This window comes from Panthera leo, chromosome F2, assembly GCF_018350215.1.
Source record: "Panthera leo isolate Ple1 chromosome F2, P.leo_Ple1_pat1.1, whole genome shotgun sequence".
Lineage (NCBI taxonomy): Eukaryota > Metazoa > Chordata > Mammalia > Carnivora > Felidae > Panthera > Panthera leo.
The window spans coordinates 39,151,251-39,168,544 of NC_056695.1; the positions used below are offsets into that span (position 1 = coordinate 39,151,251).

Consider the following 17,294-nt stretch of genomic DNA (forward strand, 5'->3'; position numbering starts at 1 on the left):
CCAATATCATCTGCTGTTCTTCCCAGCTGTGTTTGCTCATCACTGTGTACATAACATATGCATAGATTCAGGAAATAAACTAGCAGTCTTTCATGACCTGTCTTACAGCTCACATCTTCCTAGATCCTGAGGTTAGGGAACGGGGCACAGTACATCTCGTTTTAACCACACGGACCAACCGACTTTCTAAGACTTTGCATTTGAGGTGCAACTTGCACCACACGTGCAGCATCCACTGGGGGATGACCTTCCAGGTGCTGGTACTCGGTCTGCCCAACCGGATGTGCATCTGCAATGCTCTCTGCGACTCTGCTGTGCTGGTTCCCTGGCACCACAACTGTACCCCAGCATTTGCAGGTCCCACGACCTACCTTCTTTCCTAAGATCTCTCCGATCCCCTACCTGAGTGGCACAGGGGCACTCCCCACAAGGTCTGGTGGCAAAGGCTTCTCAAATACTCTTCATAATAGCATCAGACAGCTAGTTTTCCCTCCCCGTGTTCTACCGACCACCTCTAGCCCATCGCTGCGCTCGCACTGTTTCCTCTCCTATGATTAGCGGCCACCTAGCTCTCGCGCTTCTTTAGACAAACTGCCATGACATCTCATGACATTTTCTCTATTATTTCTCTGATGCAATGACCAATCCAGTCAAGTGAGGTACCAACCAAGAGCTCATACTTTTAAGGCATTCTCCTTGGTGGCCAAAAGAAGAAAAGCAAAATCACTTCAATTTGGCCTCCCACTGAACTCCAAATGCCAACACAAAAGTCTTCTACAACCAGTGAAGCGAAAGTAATTCGCGTGGCTTCCATTGCTAACAAACTTCCAAGTCCTGCCAATTGCAGATATTCCTAGTAAGCAGCAGAAGTTTCTACTGCCATCCTGGATGATGACAAAGTGCTCTCCTTCATCAAATCGTAAGTACGGGAATGCCATAGCTCCTAAGTTCCAAAGAAATCCAGCCCAGTTCCCTCATTGACAATTTCACAAATTAGGCTTAAACTTCTAATAATGCCTAAACTGTTGAAAAACTACAGCATGAAATCAAAGTGTTATTGGTAATAACTGGGCATTTAAAACCAATAGCAGACTGTTTCTTCAGACAATACAAATAGGGTAACTTCAGTCTTAGTTAAGAACTGATTCCTAACCAAATGATAATGTGCCCTTGTTCATTTAAGGAAGATGTTACTTACCAAATTCTCTCCAAAAATGGTTTATAGAGGTCACTTTCTAAATTTCCAAGTGACTTAAGTCCACACCTTGAGACAGCGGGATACGGTGCATGCCTAGTAAGCACAACTAATCACCACCATGGTTTAGCTCCTAGCCCCTCACTCCTGCCCCCAAGCACCAAGTTCATCTTGTCCAGCAGCCATGAGGTAAAAGCATAAAGACTGTTCTCCTTGAGCAAAACCTGAAATATTTAATTCCTTCTCACCGCATAAACAGACTCATTCCTCCATCATTCACCTCTTAAAAAGGTAGAGTAACAACTAAAATTTCAGACAGTCATCTGAGATCCAGGATGGCTGTGGAAAAAATGTCTCCCTGTGCTCAATGCCACTTCTTTTCGATGGAGAAGAGCGAGGAGATAATGATGTTCTACACTGATTCTATTTCCCAGCCATATGGAGGGGAGATGCGCCCCCAGCTCCAAATGAAAAATTAAGAAATTTTTTCATTCACCTAACCATGGGAAATTCTTAAAAGCCTCCTCTCAGCATCACATGCAAACTCATACATGAGAGAGTTGAGAAGCCTAAGGAACATTGAATCTGCCCTTCATCTTACTTCTGAAGAATTCACCTGAAGGCTGGAATGCATCCCGCGCTACACAGCAAAACAGTGACTGAGCTGGAAAGGGAAATCCAGTTTACCCATCCGTCAGGGGAATGTACACACCATATCTTTCTTTTTATAATACAGAGCGTTTTACAGCACACAACTATAGCTGCACACTCCAAATAGTGCAGAATCCCTCTCCTCTTAAGAAATGACTGGGAAGTTGGACCTGGCCAAGTAGAAGATGTAGAGATCAAAATACAGTATGACCAAGTGTGGTCAAGTGTGATGGGCCAAGCCTCAGGGATGAGGGACATTGGGCAGAAGAGAGCTCCAGAGATCAATAAAGGGAATAACAACCTGATTCCTCTTGGCTTTGGTGTGGTGCAGGACAAGGGAACACAATTTAGTAACGGAAAAGCCTGGATTAGGAGGTACTGAGGGATACAGACTGGCAAACACTTGGGCATATCCAAGGATGTCTATCAGCTAGTAGCCAACTCTGATTCCTAGGCTGGGGTGAGGGCATAAGAAAACAATGGGTGCACAGATCGTGGCTGCTGAGAAGCATATTAAGCCATGTATTCAGAAAATAAGCCTCTAATTATTCAAACTTGGGAACAAAGCAGGTGATAAAGTTGGGAGACACAAGAAAATCTCGGGTTTCCATATTAAGGCAAAAGGTCTAGCCAGAAGAGCCACTAAGACATTTCCAAAGTGTTCGAAATGAAGTGATAGGCTGGTTTATAATTGACTTAAAGTCAGTAATGACAATGTATGGGAAGGTTAACCCCAGGCTCACAGCAGATCTCTAATATTTGTCAGTTCTTCTCTCTCCCAAGACCAACAACTAGGTGGTTGGTCAGTGCACACTCAGAAGTGGTCTAGGACCCAGCTGTTGAAAAATTAATGAATCTAGTCAATCACATTCCCTAAGGTACTTAGAGCTGCTGCGACTGTGGGACAAATGGGAAATTTCTACATCTGTGTCCTCATCCGACGAGATCTATATTCGAAAGGCCCTATTCACTCAACTGGTGATTTGCTTTAGAGAGCTTGACCAATGTGAAATCTCCAAAACAAATGCCTGCTCTATTCCCTCAGGAATTGTATTATAAGGTAATCTCAATTAGAGCTATCAAAGCAGTTTTTGTTTTGTTTTGTTTTGTTTTGTTTGTAAGTAGATCCCTCACAGTCAGTGAAATTGCTAGTGGTTCTCAGCAGCACTGACCGTTTTCAACTCTGGCAAACAGGAGCGTCTCATGCCTTCAACCTCAACCGTGGCGCATTGCTTTATCAGTGGCTCCGATGTAAGAGCCACTTTATAAAGCATGACCATTCTGAAGAGTCACAAGAAGCTTCCCCCTGTTGACACCTTACAAGGTACAGAGGCTTCAACGCCGAAGGTGGCTTCAGCACAAAACAACTTGTGACAAGATCACATCCCTAACGCAGACACGTTTCTTTCTTATACTGATATGTGATTCAATACCATTTCTTGAGAGGGGCAAAGAACTTGGTGCTGTACCAGGGAATACACCCCCATGGCTGTCCAGGTCTCTGAAAGATTTGCCACACTTTGGCATCCAACTGGAAATGACATTTCTTAAAAGCATTATTCTTTGGCTGGTTACATACATGTGATCACAGGTACACACACTCAACACCTCTCCTACCTCTTCATTTGAGCAGGCATTGCAGAAGAAATGCCGCCTTTGTTAATATCCATCCTACTACTGTGTCCCCATGTCCGTCTTCCCCTTAATCCATTCTGGAGATACTCTGAGCTTAACTGTGAAGAGTGTGTCTGGCCATTCAAGTGTCAAGCCATAGCTCTAACTGAGCCTATGGAGTGATCACGTCTCCACCTGGACCAATTTCTCTAGCCTCAAGTCAAGCCAAGAGCTGTTGTGGACAGAGTCAATACTGAACCCGATCCAAATGTCATCAGTCTCCCTCCTACCTTAATTCTCTATGCCCAGTTTTACATGGAGAGCAGTGCCATTCGTTTTCTTATTAAAGGGATGAACTATTATTTTTATTATGATTATTTAAGATGTGTGAGAGTTTTCTTAATTAATATTAGATGATTTAAAAAGAACTTGTCTCTCCTAGAAATGTCACTGGTAGAATGCATCCAATTTTTCTCTAATGTGGTGCTTTCCCTGTCCATAAAACTTATTTGATTAGCAGTACTATAGAAGCTAAACCTTTTGTATGCAGGCACTCAAGCATAATTTAATCATTTTATTTAAGCATGAAAAAAATGATTCTGAAAGCCCTGTTAGGTAAAATATCCCTGATTAGTTTAAACTTACATTTGCAGGTATATTAAAGGTGAAATAAATCACAGAATGCTCAGTATGCAACGGAATAGTGTTAACTTTGTTATAACAGTCAGCAGCAAGTTAAAAATTGTAGTACTGGAGAATGCAAGGAACAGATATCTCAACTTAAATAACTATATTTAAGCAGATTATTTAAAAACAAATTTTGTTTTGTGTGAACCCTTTTTATATTACCAGGATTTTCACCTATGGAAACCTCTTTCACAGTCAAACAAGATAAGGTCCTAATTGCATAATACCATTTATCTGCTGAGGCTAAAAGTGCCAACAAATGAAAATGCACATGAGGCAAGAGATTGTCAGAATAGAAAATTGTCTTTTTTTTTAATTTTTTTTTTGTTTTTTTGTTTTTAAATAACCCACTCACACTAACAAAAGGCTGCAGTAGCTTCCAAATTATAGGCTGTTATTTTTAGTGGAAGTGGCTCAATATTCATATTGGAGCAGATGCAGCGGTTTAACAAAACAGCTCTTCAAATCCTGCACAAATTGAAAACAGGAAAACTGATTGCATTTTCTCTTATCACTTTCCTTTTCTGAATTGACACTTTTGGCCTTCTGAAAATTTACACATGGCTTTCATCTCAACAGCACCTGCTGATCAAATAGAAATCTAACATTTTCATGAAAATGGTATAAAGGACTAGTTTTGTTCTAAACACTGCAAAGGGCATCAGTCACCTACTTGATGGCAACAATTGCTGTGTATAAAGCATATTCACGATAGTTTTATATTTTCATTGAACTTTTTAAAAAATACGTTAAGTCCCTTCTGCTTTTTTCCCCATATTCACTTCTGTATGACTCAAATTTCTTTGACTCAGTTTTGCCTAATACTTAGTTGTGTTATGCAAAGACTCTGTGAAGTGTATAAAAGGATAGATTATACTAAGAAGATAACGAAAATACTTACTATTTTCTCTGCCTCTGCTTGGAATATACACATATTTGTTTTTACTGATTACGGTCTATACCATGTATATGGGCATAAAATACATATATATCCCATTTTCGCTTTTGTACCCACCAAAAGAAAAGAGGAAACAAAAAAGTCGAAGTCAGGCCCTATTTGGGATGGGGTCTTACATATTTTATAGATACAGATTTAGCAGGTGCTCTAATGTCTGAGTGCCCCGGACTGGGGCAGCACAGCTAATACCCAAGCACAAGCTGGTAAACACCTACGTGATGTGACCAACTACTCCCTGGAGTTATCTGAGACCAGGTAAAGATCAATCTTGAAAATGGGTATCCTTATATGCACTATGTGCAAGATTAATAGCTGGGCTGCAGCTCAGCTTTTTAAACAAAAGTGCTCCCCATGTTTCTCTGTGACACCCCATTCTGGGTAAAATTAAAGGTGCTCGTGAGACATGCTACCTGTCGGTTTCTTAGCCAAAAGAGCTCTACCCCTTCTGAAGGATTCCGGGTTGTCCATTCCCATTCTGCCTGGGTGATAAGGTAACCTGAAGGCAGAAATGACATACGGTAATGTATGTGCCACTCTGGCCAGTTGGTCTGTGAATTTCAGTGTTTCATCATGCTCACTGAGGCAACAGCAAACCTGAAATGTCAATATGCTCAGTCAATGGAAGTGAAATAATGGGTCTCTATTGTCTTACCCAATCGATCTGCCGCCTTCGACAAGGAAACATGCCCCCCCTGGCTTTAAACAAATTTTAATTAGGCTTTTAGTTACTGGATCATATTTACCTATGAAAACACCTATGTTGATGATGTGTAGGAGGCAAACGATAATTTCTTCACTTTTATCCATTTTAAGAACATTACAAAGTTGATACCGTAATTTTTTGAAAGACACTCTTGAGTCAATAAAACATGTTTTCACTCTTCTTTTTTTAAACCCACTCCAAGGAAAAAACTCCGTGTTTCAAATCCAAAATACAAATCTACCTAACAGAGTCAGAATGATGTTTTTTTCCTCCAAACCATGTTGAAACCACACCATAAAATCAACCAATTGCATATTAAAAGTAGCCTTCATTCCCTTTGCTCACTCATTCAAGTAGCCACCACCGTTAACATCAATCCAACACCCATTCGAAACAAGTCACACAAAACCAAACACGAAGGATCAATTCCAAAAGCCACTACCCTTTTTGCTCAGTTTATCAATCCTAAACCGAGGGGGTACATGAAACTCCAGTTAAAATAAGGGAGATGGTAGTGACAGCGGGGAGGGGTGGGGGATGAAGAGAGAATAAGACATTTAAGTCATTCAGTTTCGCCTAAGTTCCACGGCCCTTCCCTGCACCACAAGAGAGACAGGCTCACCTTAAAATAAAAATTAAAATAAACTAATCAAGTTGTTAAGCAGCTTTTTTCTCTCCCCTCTTCATCTAAAGGCTTCAGCATTCAGTCAATAAATAATCTATTGTTCCCCCTTTATCGAGTCTCTTTAAACCTATTCAGACTGGCAAAACTAAACCCAATTAAAGATAAGGCCCTCCGGTAATCTCACCTCGGTGAGTCCTGTCTGGATAGCAGAGGTGATGGGAGATAGCGTCCAGGCCAGGACTGATGCCTCCTCCTCAACCCCACACAACAAAAGGCAGATTTCTCTTTCTCCCTCTGCTAATCTTTAAATGTAAATTCTCTCCGCCAGCTAAGAGGAGCGACAGATAACATGTTACATCTTCACTTCTCCTGGTCTTATCGACTTCTGAATCATTTGGAAAGGGAGAGAGGGAAAGAGAAAAGCAGCTTCCCCGCTCCCCCCACCCCCCCCTTCCCACCCCTCCTTCCTCCCCGCTCGCCTCCCCTCCCCGTTCACGGAGATTACCTTCTGGCAAAGGAGCGCAGGAGAGGCGGCCGCAGCCGAGGCGGCACCCAGACCGCGGCTTTGTATTCATTAAACACACATCGGAGCTTATCAGAAGTAAAAGGCTTGTCAGGATGGCACATTGTGTGTGAGTGAGTGTGTGAGCGCAGGAGGGAGAGGAGAGAAGCCAACGTGCATCAGGGTGATTACAATATCAGCAGGGCCCAGATGGAAGCAGGAAAATAAACAGAGGGTGCGTGTGAGACGGAGCGGGAGAGGGAGGAAAAGTGGGAGAGAGAGGGAGCGAGGGAGAGGGGAGAGACACAGGCTGGAGGGAAGAAACCAAAAGGGATGGAGGGGGTGGGGGCTCAGGCCCCAGGATCGGGGGGGGGGGGGGGGGTGGCCAGTGGGCACAAGGTACCCCAACGCTGGCTGAGGGTGACAGCCAGCGCTGGGGGGTGCCTACAATCCCCAAAACTGCCCCCTCCTCCCAGAAAAAGGGAGGAATGCAGACTAGCAAACTGCATCGCCCAGGTTCCAGGGCCAGACTGTGACCGTTCTGGAGGCTCTGTCAAGGTCAGAAGGGATCAAGAGTCCCCTTTTCGGCAGAGCATAACAATGAGACATTCACCACCTCACCTCCATTCGAATTGCCACAATTTGCAAAACAAACCTATTTGAGCCCTCACAGCAGTTACTGCAGTCTTCCAGACCAACCTCAAGTGGAAGTTCTTGTCCCTTTCTTTGCGGGCCCCAGCACTCCTAAATTCCAGCCCTCCCCTACCCATGCCAATGGAGATGGACACAGATCTGAAATGTCTTTCCCTGGGCTTGAAAGTGTCCCAGCAGAAGACTTGTGCAGCCAGCATCCCTGTGATAAGAAGGACCACTTGTGATTGGTAGCTACAGGTGACTTAGACACCTGCTCCACCTCCAGAAATTGTGTTGGGGGAGGGGGTTCCCTATGTATACATCTGAGAGTCTATTTTGGAGGTGGGAATTTGAAATTGAGGCAATCAATCTCAGCCTGAGCTGCTTCACAGCTCTTCACCCACCCAGAGCCCGAGAATCAATCAGAGAACAAGCAAGAGCTAATGTTCCTCCGTCAGACCAGAGTTCACCCTCCACCCCAGCAGGGTCAGGAGGGAGATACACCTGAGTAGTCCCATGGGAGCCCCTTTTCACTTTTAAATGCACCCATCAGACAATCTGAACATCTGATCAGATCCTTAATGGAGTGCAGATAATGCAGCAAAGAAGGTTATTTTATTGGGGGAAGGGGGCGTATTTGGTTGTGTTGTATTTCAAGGCACTGAAGCTTGGTTAAGAAGCTCTCACTGCAGTATGAAGAGAGCAAGTTCAGAATGAAGGAGCCAATAAACTGCATAATTGTGCATGACATACACTGTAACCCCAGCCGCAGTGAAACTCCGGGTAATAACATAGCTTATATACGGATCTGGATAGAAAGGGACAAAACGGTAGCAGGGAGGGAAGCATAAGGCTACTTAGTAGAGAAAAACACAGAAAAGGAAGACAGTCTCTTAGAGACAAATTTGAGAAGAGGCATTGTTTCATCACCACCCCCCTGCAGAACACTCTGCCAAAAACCAGTTTCATGTGTGGTGGGCCCCACCCCCCACCCCCACCCCCACCCAACCCCATGCTCCCACCCAACCCCATGCGCCCACCCCAAGAAAAGAATTGGGAAAAAATTTGACAGGTAAGGCAAAGTGAAAATAAGCTGGACATAGGTGGGGGGAAGGGCACGTGTGAAAAATCTTGTCATGCAATGAATGTCAGATAAAAAGGGGTCTGCCACAATCCTCCAGTAATCCAATAATGTGGAAAACCTCGTGGTTATCACTGAGACGAGAACAAGGTAATATTTCTCCATAAATCTTCAAAAAGTGGCCAGGTTCAGTAGTTAGAGAGGGGTGCAAGTGTAGGAAGTAAGCCATTTGGCAGGGCACCTTACAAAATCAAGTGAACTTTAAATGGGTGAAAATCGGTCATTCTGACATGTTTTAAGTTGAATAACAGATTTCTGGAGTATCATTTGAGTTCTCATAAAAGCTCACCTTTCACCTTTTCTCTAGCTGTTACAGAAAACTGCATTCAGAATAACCAGACGCAATCACACATACCTTCCTCTTTATTACATTTTAGTTAGATCAATTTGGACACAGCCGACATGCAAATACCTGTAAAACCAACACAACTCTAGGAAGAGAACAAATACAACTTACAAATGCCCACTACATTTTTACAAGCTCTTTGGGGGACAAAATGCTATTTAGAAAAACAAAACAATGCACTCCTACTTTCAAACCCAGAAAAGGCTCACTTTTTTTTTTTTTTTTTTTTAAGCATCCAAACACTAAAGGCAGGAAGAAAACTGTGCAAAACCTAATCTGCCAATGTTCTTATTCTGTAAATGCACAGCATTCCTAGTACCACCTTGTTTGTTCATTGACTTTTGGCTCACAGTTCTAGAAAAGATCAACCAATTCTCAAATGGGAAGAATCCATGACTCTCTTCCAAAGCAAATACTTTGCTGCAAAGCGTTCAATTAAAAAAAAAAAAAGAAGAAGAACGCCATATAATAATCAAGAAGTATAATCACAGAATCAGCGTACAACAGAAAGTGGTTTCTATAATCACAGCTGTCTTAAAGTCCAAGCTGGAGACCAGAAATCTTAATTTCAACTAGTTCTTTTCTTAATAATAGGTTACCTTCCTATAAGAGCAAGAAGTCCATCTGCCCCAGGCAGATAAGTTTGGGAGCATTAATTCAGATAAAAATCTAGCATTTTCTTTCTTTCTTTGAGTATGTGAATTCTAGTGTGCTATAATGTGAGAATTCCAACATATGACCATTATGGCATAATATCTCATTGCTCAGCTTGTCATTATTTCATTTGTAATTCTTATGTTAATTATGTTCATAATTACTATAAACAGATGTGGTAGACATTCATGTGACCTTTCATTGCAGAACGCATTCCTCACTCGTTTTGCTTTAATTTCTCATGGATGTGAAACAGAAATGCAGATAAAAGAAAAAAAGCTTTCTAATGTTCTAATGTCTTACGCACCTAAGTTAAAACAAAACCTCCCTTCTTCATCTGCATTTCAACACATTAGAATATTCTTAACATTTAAGCTGCTTTACAGCACATTTTTAAATTGTACACTGAACCTCACTGCTACTCACTAAATTGTAGCTGGGGATGGCAAACAAAGGCTAGCATCCATGCCTAAGTTGTTTGTCCTTTTTATTTATTTTTTTTTTGAATATCAAAGGTTAATGCAGCAGAATTGTGCTTCAAAACCAAGTGCCTAGCAGCTACATACCGATTTATTCACTCATAACTCAACCATCACCCTCTTTACATAAAACGCATTTACAATAAAATCAGTATGGATTTCATTAGCTGAAAACCTCCTCGAATTTCATTTCTTTGGCCCTAATCTATAATTAGTGTGGACAGACAGGTGCAAACCCTTCTCTTCTACAGATGGCCACTGGAAATGGTGCAAAGTAGCTCCTTCTGTTTAAACAACACAGAGATAACCTGCTCTGTCTTATCACTTACAATTACCTCCATTAAACTGAACTAATGTTTGCTTTAATAAAATGTTCACTGTTCTTTAAACATTATTTAGGAACTCTTATATTAATGGCTGTAAAAAAGTGAAGTTGGAAGGTGTCTCTTTGGGTAATAATAACTTATTCTGGATAAAATATTCCCAGTGATGGATAATACCAGGTTCACAAAGGTGTTTCAGTGGATTTAACGTTGTTCATTATTTTGCATAAATAGGGTCAAATATGATATTTTTAAAAGGCACTTAAGTGACAATTTAACAAGTGCGGGGTGGGGGGGGCACGTTTTTCCTCAAGTTTAGACGTATGACAGGTTTAATTTTTTTCTTACAGATTTAACTTGCTAGTAAAGAACATAACTTAAAATCCCGGATTGCTTTCAAAGGATATTTATGTTCACTTAATTTTATGTATTTAACTTCTGATCGATGACTCTGAAAGTTGTATTAAGTTCATCATTTTTAAGCCACGTGTAAAAAATTAACTATGACTATAAGTGCACTCTGTAAGCACATGGTTAAAAATTACTCCGTTCCATAATAAATCACTTGTATGAAGCCAGAGATCACGTCTCCCTGCTTCTGCTATCAATAAAGCCTGTGGATCACTATATGAGGAATAAGGTGTCCATAAAACAAAAGAACTTTTAAACACCCAAACAGCAATAAATAGCTTTTCTCACTGAACTTACATAACTTACAGTAATAGACTCCAGTAAAATGCAACTGACTCGGGGTTTTTTTCACATGCAAATCCTGCAGGTGCCAATTTTTCAGACTGCTTTGCTATGAAGAGCTATGTTGCCTGCATAAAACCTCAATGAAGAAGGCTCCGTATTCAGTGCCTGTCAGCTGATGTTCATATCAAAGAAGTGAGAAACAGGATTTGACAGTGAAGAATGTCCTAAACTGACAACCACTGGCCAGCATTCCTATTGGAAGCATTTCTTTCTCGTGATCCCTTTTCAATGTTTAAAAAAAAGAAAAAAAGTGAGTCTTTTTTTTTGGCTAAGCTTCTATTTTCCAATAAAATAAATGATAATGGCATCTTACGTTTGTGTATTTCTTTGCAATTTTGAAGGGCTCTTTTCTCTGCAAACATGAAGACTAACACCCTCGATGGGAGAGCTCATCATCCAATGCTGGCATTAAGAGCAAGATTTCACTTTTCTTCAGGAAGGACAAATTGTGAAAATATTAAAAAGCTGCAGTGCTGTGGCTGCAACCACACACTGCCCTACTCTCTCCAGCAACTTCCAATTGAATAGTGCAGTTTGCATTGTATTGCAAGTATAATGCCTCTTGTTAGGAAGGTCCTTTAAGAATCGTTTTTGAAAAATCAAATTAATAGCAAGTGTTAGTGGGTCACAGAGACCACGCTGACAAAGGAAAATATCATTTCAAAGACTTCTGGGCTGCTTTGAGTTGTCCAAACATTAAGGAAAAAATAGACCATTTTCCCCATTGCTTTTATTAGGTATGAACTGGACTAGGTGTGGAGAAATACACACTCAAATGCTCCCACTCAATATTTAGCTTTCCACATAAAGTGCTGTCTAAATGGTTTACAACAAAATTATTAATGCTTAAACAAAGGCTTTTAATATAAAGTTCTTCTCTTAGCATAAATCTTAGGTAAAGTCGGTTTTTAACATGCACCCAGAATGAGCCTGATTCCTGGGTTACTAGGTTGGAATTTTCTCTTTTGAAAGAATAAACCAAAGAAATACCAAATGTTAAATGCAGTACAAGTAAATCAATGATAGTCTTCAAGTTCCTCAGCATCCATCCTGGCTGAAAGAAAAGCCTGGGTCAAACTAAGATTCCCTGATGAATCCTGGGTGAGATGATCAGACCTCCCTTAAAAAATAACAACCACTAAAAAAAAGGAAAGGAAACCAGACAGCCCTACCTATGCTATTTGAAAGCCCCCGTAATGTTAATACCAAATTAGACTTTTAGGAGAAATCAGGGGGAAAATCCACAGAAGGATGAATTTGCTTCTGTTTGTCCACATCACAGCTGACATAAACACCCAGGTTGGGGCTATGATGGTTTAAGAAACAATGGTGTTTGTTGACCTTTTCTAAGGAACTGTGTGACAGGAGAAACTGGGCACAGCAGAATACTCACATGGTCAAGGCAAAACACAGCGATAAACTAAAAGGAGGCCCCCAGCACTAACAAACCGTTTATCACAGAGAAGCTGGTCAATTTGTATTCTAGTGAGTGTGGGCTCACTGGGCACAGAACCAGTTCCACTCCTGTTTTATGCAAAGGGAGGGGGAAGATAATAAAAGCCACTGAGTGCACTTAAAAAGCATACAGATGTTTAAAAGGAGACTAGGAGAGGGGGAAAAAAAACAAAACACAAAAACCTGTAAAACAGATTTCAGTTCACACAGAAGGTAGAAAGAAAATGCTTTGGTCAGCAACCCGACCTTTATCAGGGGATAAATCAATTTGCAGCAGCTGTGGACAGCCATTTATACACAGGCCCTGGGCAGATTAATTAAGGGAAGCGAAGTTAAAAATTCAAGGGGGCTCAGAGTTACATTAAGCACATGAAGTTGGTCTGAAGTGGCCTCTCCAGCTCTCCTGGTCCTCACTCCCTCGCCCTGGCCTCAGTGACTGGTCGTGCAGGACCCTCTCCACAAGGAATAGTAGCTATTCCTTAAAGCGACATTCTGCAGGTTCCCTCAGGGAGCAGCAGCCAGGCTGGGGCAAGCTGGGATTTGAGGTGCCCAATCTTTAAAAAAAAAAAAAAAAAAAAAGGCTACGTTCTAAAGACTTCTCCCCTATGCTCAGCAAGGAATAAGGAGATCGAGGGCTGCGAGGCTCCCCAGGCAAACCCTGCAAGCTGAAAGGCCTGGGGCGGAGGGGGTGGATACTATTTTTAGTAACAGTCTTGGTTCACATCCTACTTCCCGGCATCCCAGTACTCAAACTTTTCCAAGGGTTGACCGCCCTTACCAAGAAAAAAAAAGAAAAAAAAAAAAAAAAAGGAAGAAGAAAAGAAAAGAAAGGAAAGGAAAAAAAAGGGGGGGGGGGGGGGGGCGGGGGGTTCAAAAAATGGACTTAAGCGCTTTGGGCCGACACAACCGTCTCTGCTTAAGGCGTCCTGGCCAGCGCAAAGTCCGCCCCGGGAGAGGGGTCTGGGCGCGCCAACCAACCCAGTCCTTTAAGGTTCGCGGAGAGCGGTTGGCAGCGGGGCCCGGGCGCCTCACCAGACCGGCTTCTGGAAAACGAAAGGAATTCGCGGACGCGGCTCCCCGTCTGCGCTCCGCTGGGCAGCAGCCGCCCGGCACAATGCTCCGCGCCCCGCTCGGGAGCCGCGAGGCCGAGTCGGGGATGCGAGGGGAGCCCCCCCAAAGGGCGAGTGGCGAGGGCCCCGAGCGGAGGTCAAGGCAGGTGCGACGCTGCCCAGCGATCGCCGGCGATGGAGTCCCGGACCCGTCCGGGGTGAGAGATGCCCGGTCGGGAGACTCCGCCCGCCCCCTACCCGGGGGCTTCCGGCTCGAGCACCCCAAACGCCCAGTAGTAACAGGGAAAGTTCTCAGGCGGGCGCAGGGCGCCCAGATGCCGCTAAAAACACCCGGACCACAGTCGCAGCCGGGTCTCAAAGTTAACACTCTGCCTCTCCTGCTCTTACAGCTAAGTTTTCCACCATCGAAACATGCCTCTCCCTTCTAGTTAAAACCCCCCACGACGCTGGTTCAGGGCCACCTGCCAAACGCACCGTGGGCACCTTGACCAGTTGTTCTGTCCGGGGGTGGGGGGTGGGAGCTACGCAACATCTTCCTGCTTACATGCCGCTATGATAGAGGGGAAAGAAAAAAATATCTGTAAAAAAAGACTGCGCGGGGAATCAAAGAGCGAAAATTGCATCTTTAGCTGACCCGTGAAGTTCAGTGTCATCTCCTACTGGAATCACCCACGATGTTCCCCTCGGCCCCGTGTGTAGTCCTACCCTAGTTGAGCGACAAGCACAGCCTGCAGCCTCTCGGCCGAATAATCCAAATGAAGATGACGGTCATCAGAATAATAATTAACCGTAATAGCCGGGGGCCCGTCCCCGCCGCCCGCCCGCCGGCCCAGCCCTCCCGCGGGCACTTACACTGCACTGGGCTGGAGAGTCCCACCATCCGCCACGGGCTCCGAGCTGCAAATAAAACTTCCCGTCGTCTCGGCCGGCCCGCGGGGCGAGGGGGCGAGGGCGCGGCGCTCCTTCCCCAGCGAGGCCAGAGTGTCCGCGGCCACTCGCCCACGCGCGCTCGCCTCGAGGCCGCGGAGTCGCCGGCGGAGCGCCTGCGGCCGTCCGGCGCTGCGCACTGTGAGCTGCGGTGCAAAAAGCCCGGGGTCGGGGACGCCAGCCAAACGCAGCCTCCACGCAGAACCCAAGACTTGCGGAGCTCCGCTCCCCTCCTCCCGCCTCCCTCCCTCCCTCCGCTTTTCTGTTGTTGCTGCTGTGGCAGACAAATGTGATGTGGGGCGCAGGGAATTGCCACTGTCACAGGCGGCGTCTGCGTCTGCCTCGCCCGCCCTCGCTCACTCTCGAGGAAGGCGACGCATTTATCTGCAGGGCGGCCGGGCGTCCGCCGGGGAGCAGGAGCGCCGCGCGCTGTGCGCAGAGAGCGCCCGCACCAGGCCGGCCCCGGCGCGCGCCCGCGCCCCGGGCGCCGCGGCCGCTCGGGAGGGAGGCGGCGGCGCGGCCGCTACCAGGTGCAGGGGGGAGGGCCCGCGGCGGGGTGGGGGGGGAAGTGGAGGTGGGAGACATCTGTGTCGTGCAGGGGTCACGGAGGTCAAGTATATGTTAACAATGGGCAGGCCCGGCTCGCTAGGGCGCGCGGGCGGGCGGCCTCCCTCCCAGCCTCGCCCTCTCCTGTGCAGGCTGGACGTGAGGCTGGCTCCCTAATGATGCCTTCCCGGGCCGCCTGCTCTCCGGCGGCCCGAGTGCCCTGCAGTAACCCAAGACGACCACTTTCCCCGGCCATCTGGAGCGCTCCTGGCTGCCCTGCCTGCGTCTCATCACTGGCTGGAGAGACAGCTCTGCTAGAAATCAAGCCACTCTCAGATCTCCTCTCTAATCCCCTTCTGTTAGCTGATTTCCAGACTGACTATTTGCCTTCGCATTAGATAATAGCCTTAGAGAAAACAATTATCATTTTCTTTTTTTTTTTTTTCTCTTTGTTTTTCTACTTCTCCCATAGTATACCGTTTAGAGGGGCCTCTTTCTATCTCACGTTTTGGTTGGATGTGTCCCCCTCCCCCAGACATTAATATCAATACTTTGGGGGGAGGGGAGAGAGTCCCAGAGGAAAAGATAGGGTGAAAGAATTTCAGATATTTCCAGAGTAAATAAATAATCTCTCAGTGAACAGGGCTGACAATTTGTACAGAGCGAAAAAGGGCTTGAATGATAATGAAAATATTAATATGTAGGTCAAATATGATCAGATAATGGCTTGCAATAAGTAAAATGAAATCTTTTAAAATTATTATGGAACGGTGCCACTACTGCAAATGTTATTATATTTAGTGCAACAATTTGAAATCCTACCCTAAACCATGTTCTTTTCCCAACTGGGCTACATCAATGCAGATTGTCCAATGTGCATGTTTCTAAATCTCATCTTTACAAAGGAAAAAAAAAAATGCTTAAGATAGAGTCCGAGTGGCCTGATGCAGAGGGAACTGATGAGACATTCCTGGATGTTATTTTTTAAAGTGGTGCTCCAAATGTGTAATAGTGAGTAATATCCCTTCCCCCATCCTTTTAAACCCAGCTGGAGCTTCCAATTCTGAAGTCTTTTTAGACTCTACTAATTTTTAGCAATTCATTTCCAGAAAACACTCATTGTTCATTCTGCCCTCTCCTTGGGACATTTGACTAATGAATTATAATGGATTAATGAATTGTAATGTTAAGTCTTGGTATTTGATATTATGATGCTGTTAATTTGAATCTCAAATTTTATCAAGTTGGACATTCTATATGAACTTCTGCATTACAGCTTTTTTTTTCACCCCTTGCAAATCTGAACCCCATTAATAATCTTAAGATATAAAATTTACATACACTACTGTAACACCTTTGTGTAGGAAATTATGTCAAACCTTACTTATATTTTCTGTAGAGAAGCAAAAATATTTTGATATTTTATTATCCTATTACTTGTGTTCTTTCTTCTGCCCAAGTTGAAAATGAATGATTTGGATTCTGGAACAGTACATTTATCCTTATTAATAAAACATCTGAATCAGGAATGGTTCTTGTGAAATAGTGTTACTTCTAGAATCATATTTTAAAATTTAGAATTAAAGTAAATCAACAAGTTTTAGGATGTGAAAGATAGGGGAGAAATAAAATATACATATCATGCCATGCTTTTCTTCTCCCTGTAAATTGTGCCAGTGTAGGTGTGAAATTATAATAGAAATATTAAACTTCAAAATCAATGGACAGTAACTCATAGGAAATCAAAGCAGAGTTTTACATTTCCAGGCTAGATGCACAACACCGGGGCGTATATTTAAATCATGTTTTATAGGATTCTACAAGTCTTATAGGATCTTCCTTTATGCCAGTCATACCCCTGGAAAAACAGTAATCATTGATCTAGTTATATTTCCTTTTTTAAAGAAATACCAATGTTTTCTACTCATTGATGTATTTGGCTTTACATCAGTAGGATATTTCACTAAATCTGAGGGTTTGTTGTTTTTTTTTTTTAATTCTGATAACAGCAGCTGAAGAACACACATCC

At 43.7% G+C, this 17,294-nt stretch overlaps 1 protein-coding gene across 5 annotated transcripts in view; it reads right to left on the reverse strand.

The window, feature by feature from the left end:
• The window catches only part of RUNX1T1 (RUNX1 partner transcriptional co-repressor 1), a 154,531-nt gene extending 139,761 nt beyond the window's left edge, over nt 1–14,770 (reverse strand). For 4 of the 5 annotated variants that reach the window (XM_042923327.1, XM_042923328.1, XM_042923319.1 and 1 more), the window contains exon 1: nt 14,645–14,716. Coding sequence is in view for 1 of the 5 variants with exons in the window: in XM_042923321.1 (XP_042779255.1) it covers nt 14,645–14,672 (28 nt within the window). In the remaining 4 variants the exon portion in view is untranslated. Of the gene's footprint in view, nt 1–14,644 lie in introns of all 5 variants that reach the window. The other variant, XM_042923321.1, reaches the window with a different exon arrangement.
• Nucleotides 14,771–17,294: the final 2,524 nt, after the last annotated feature.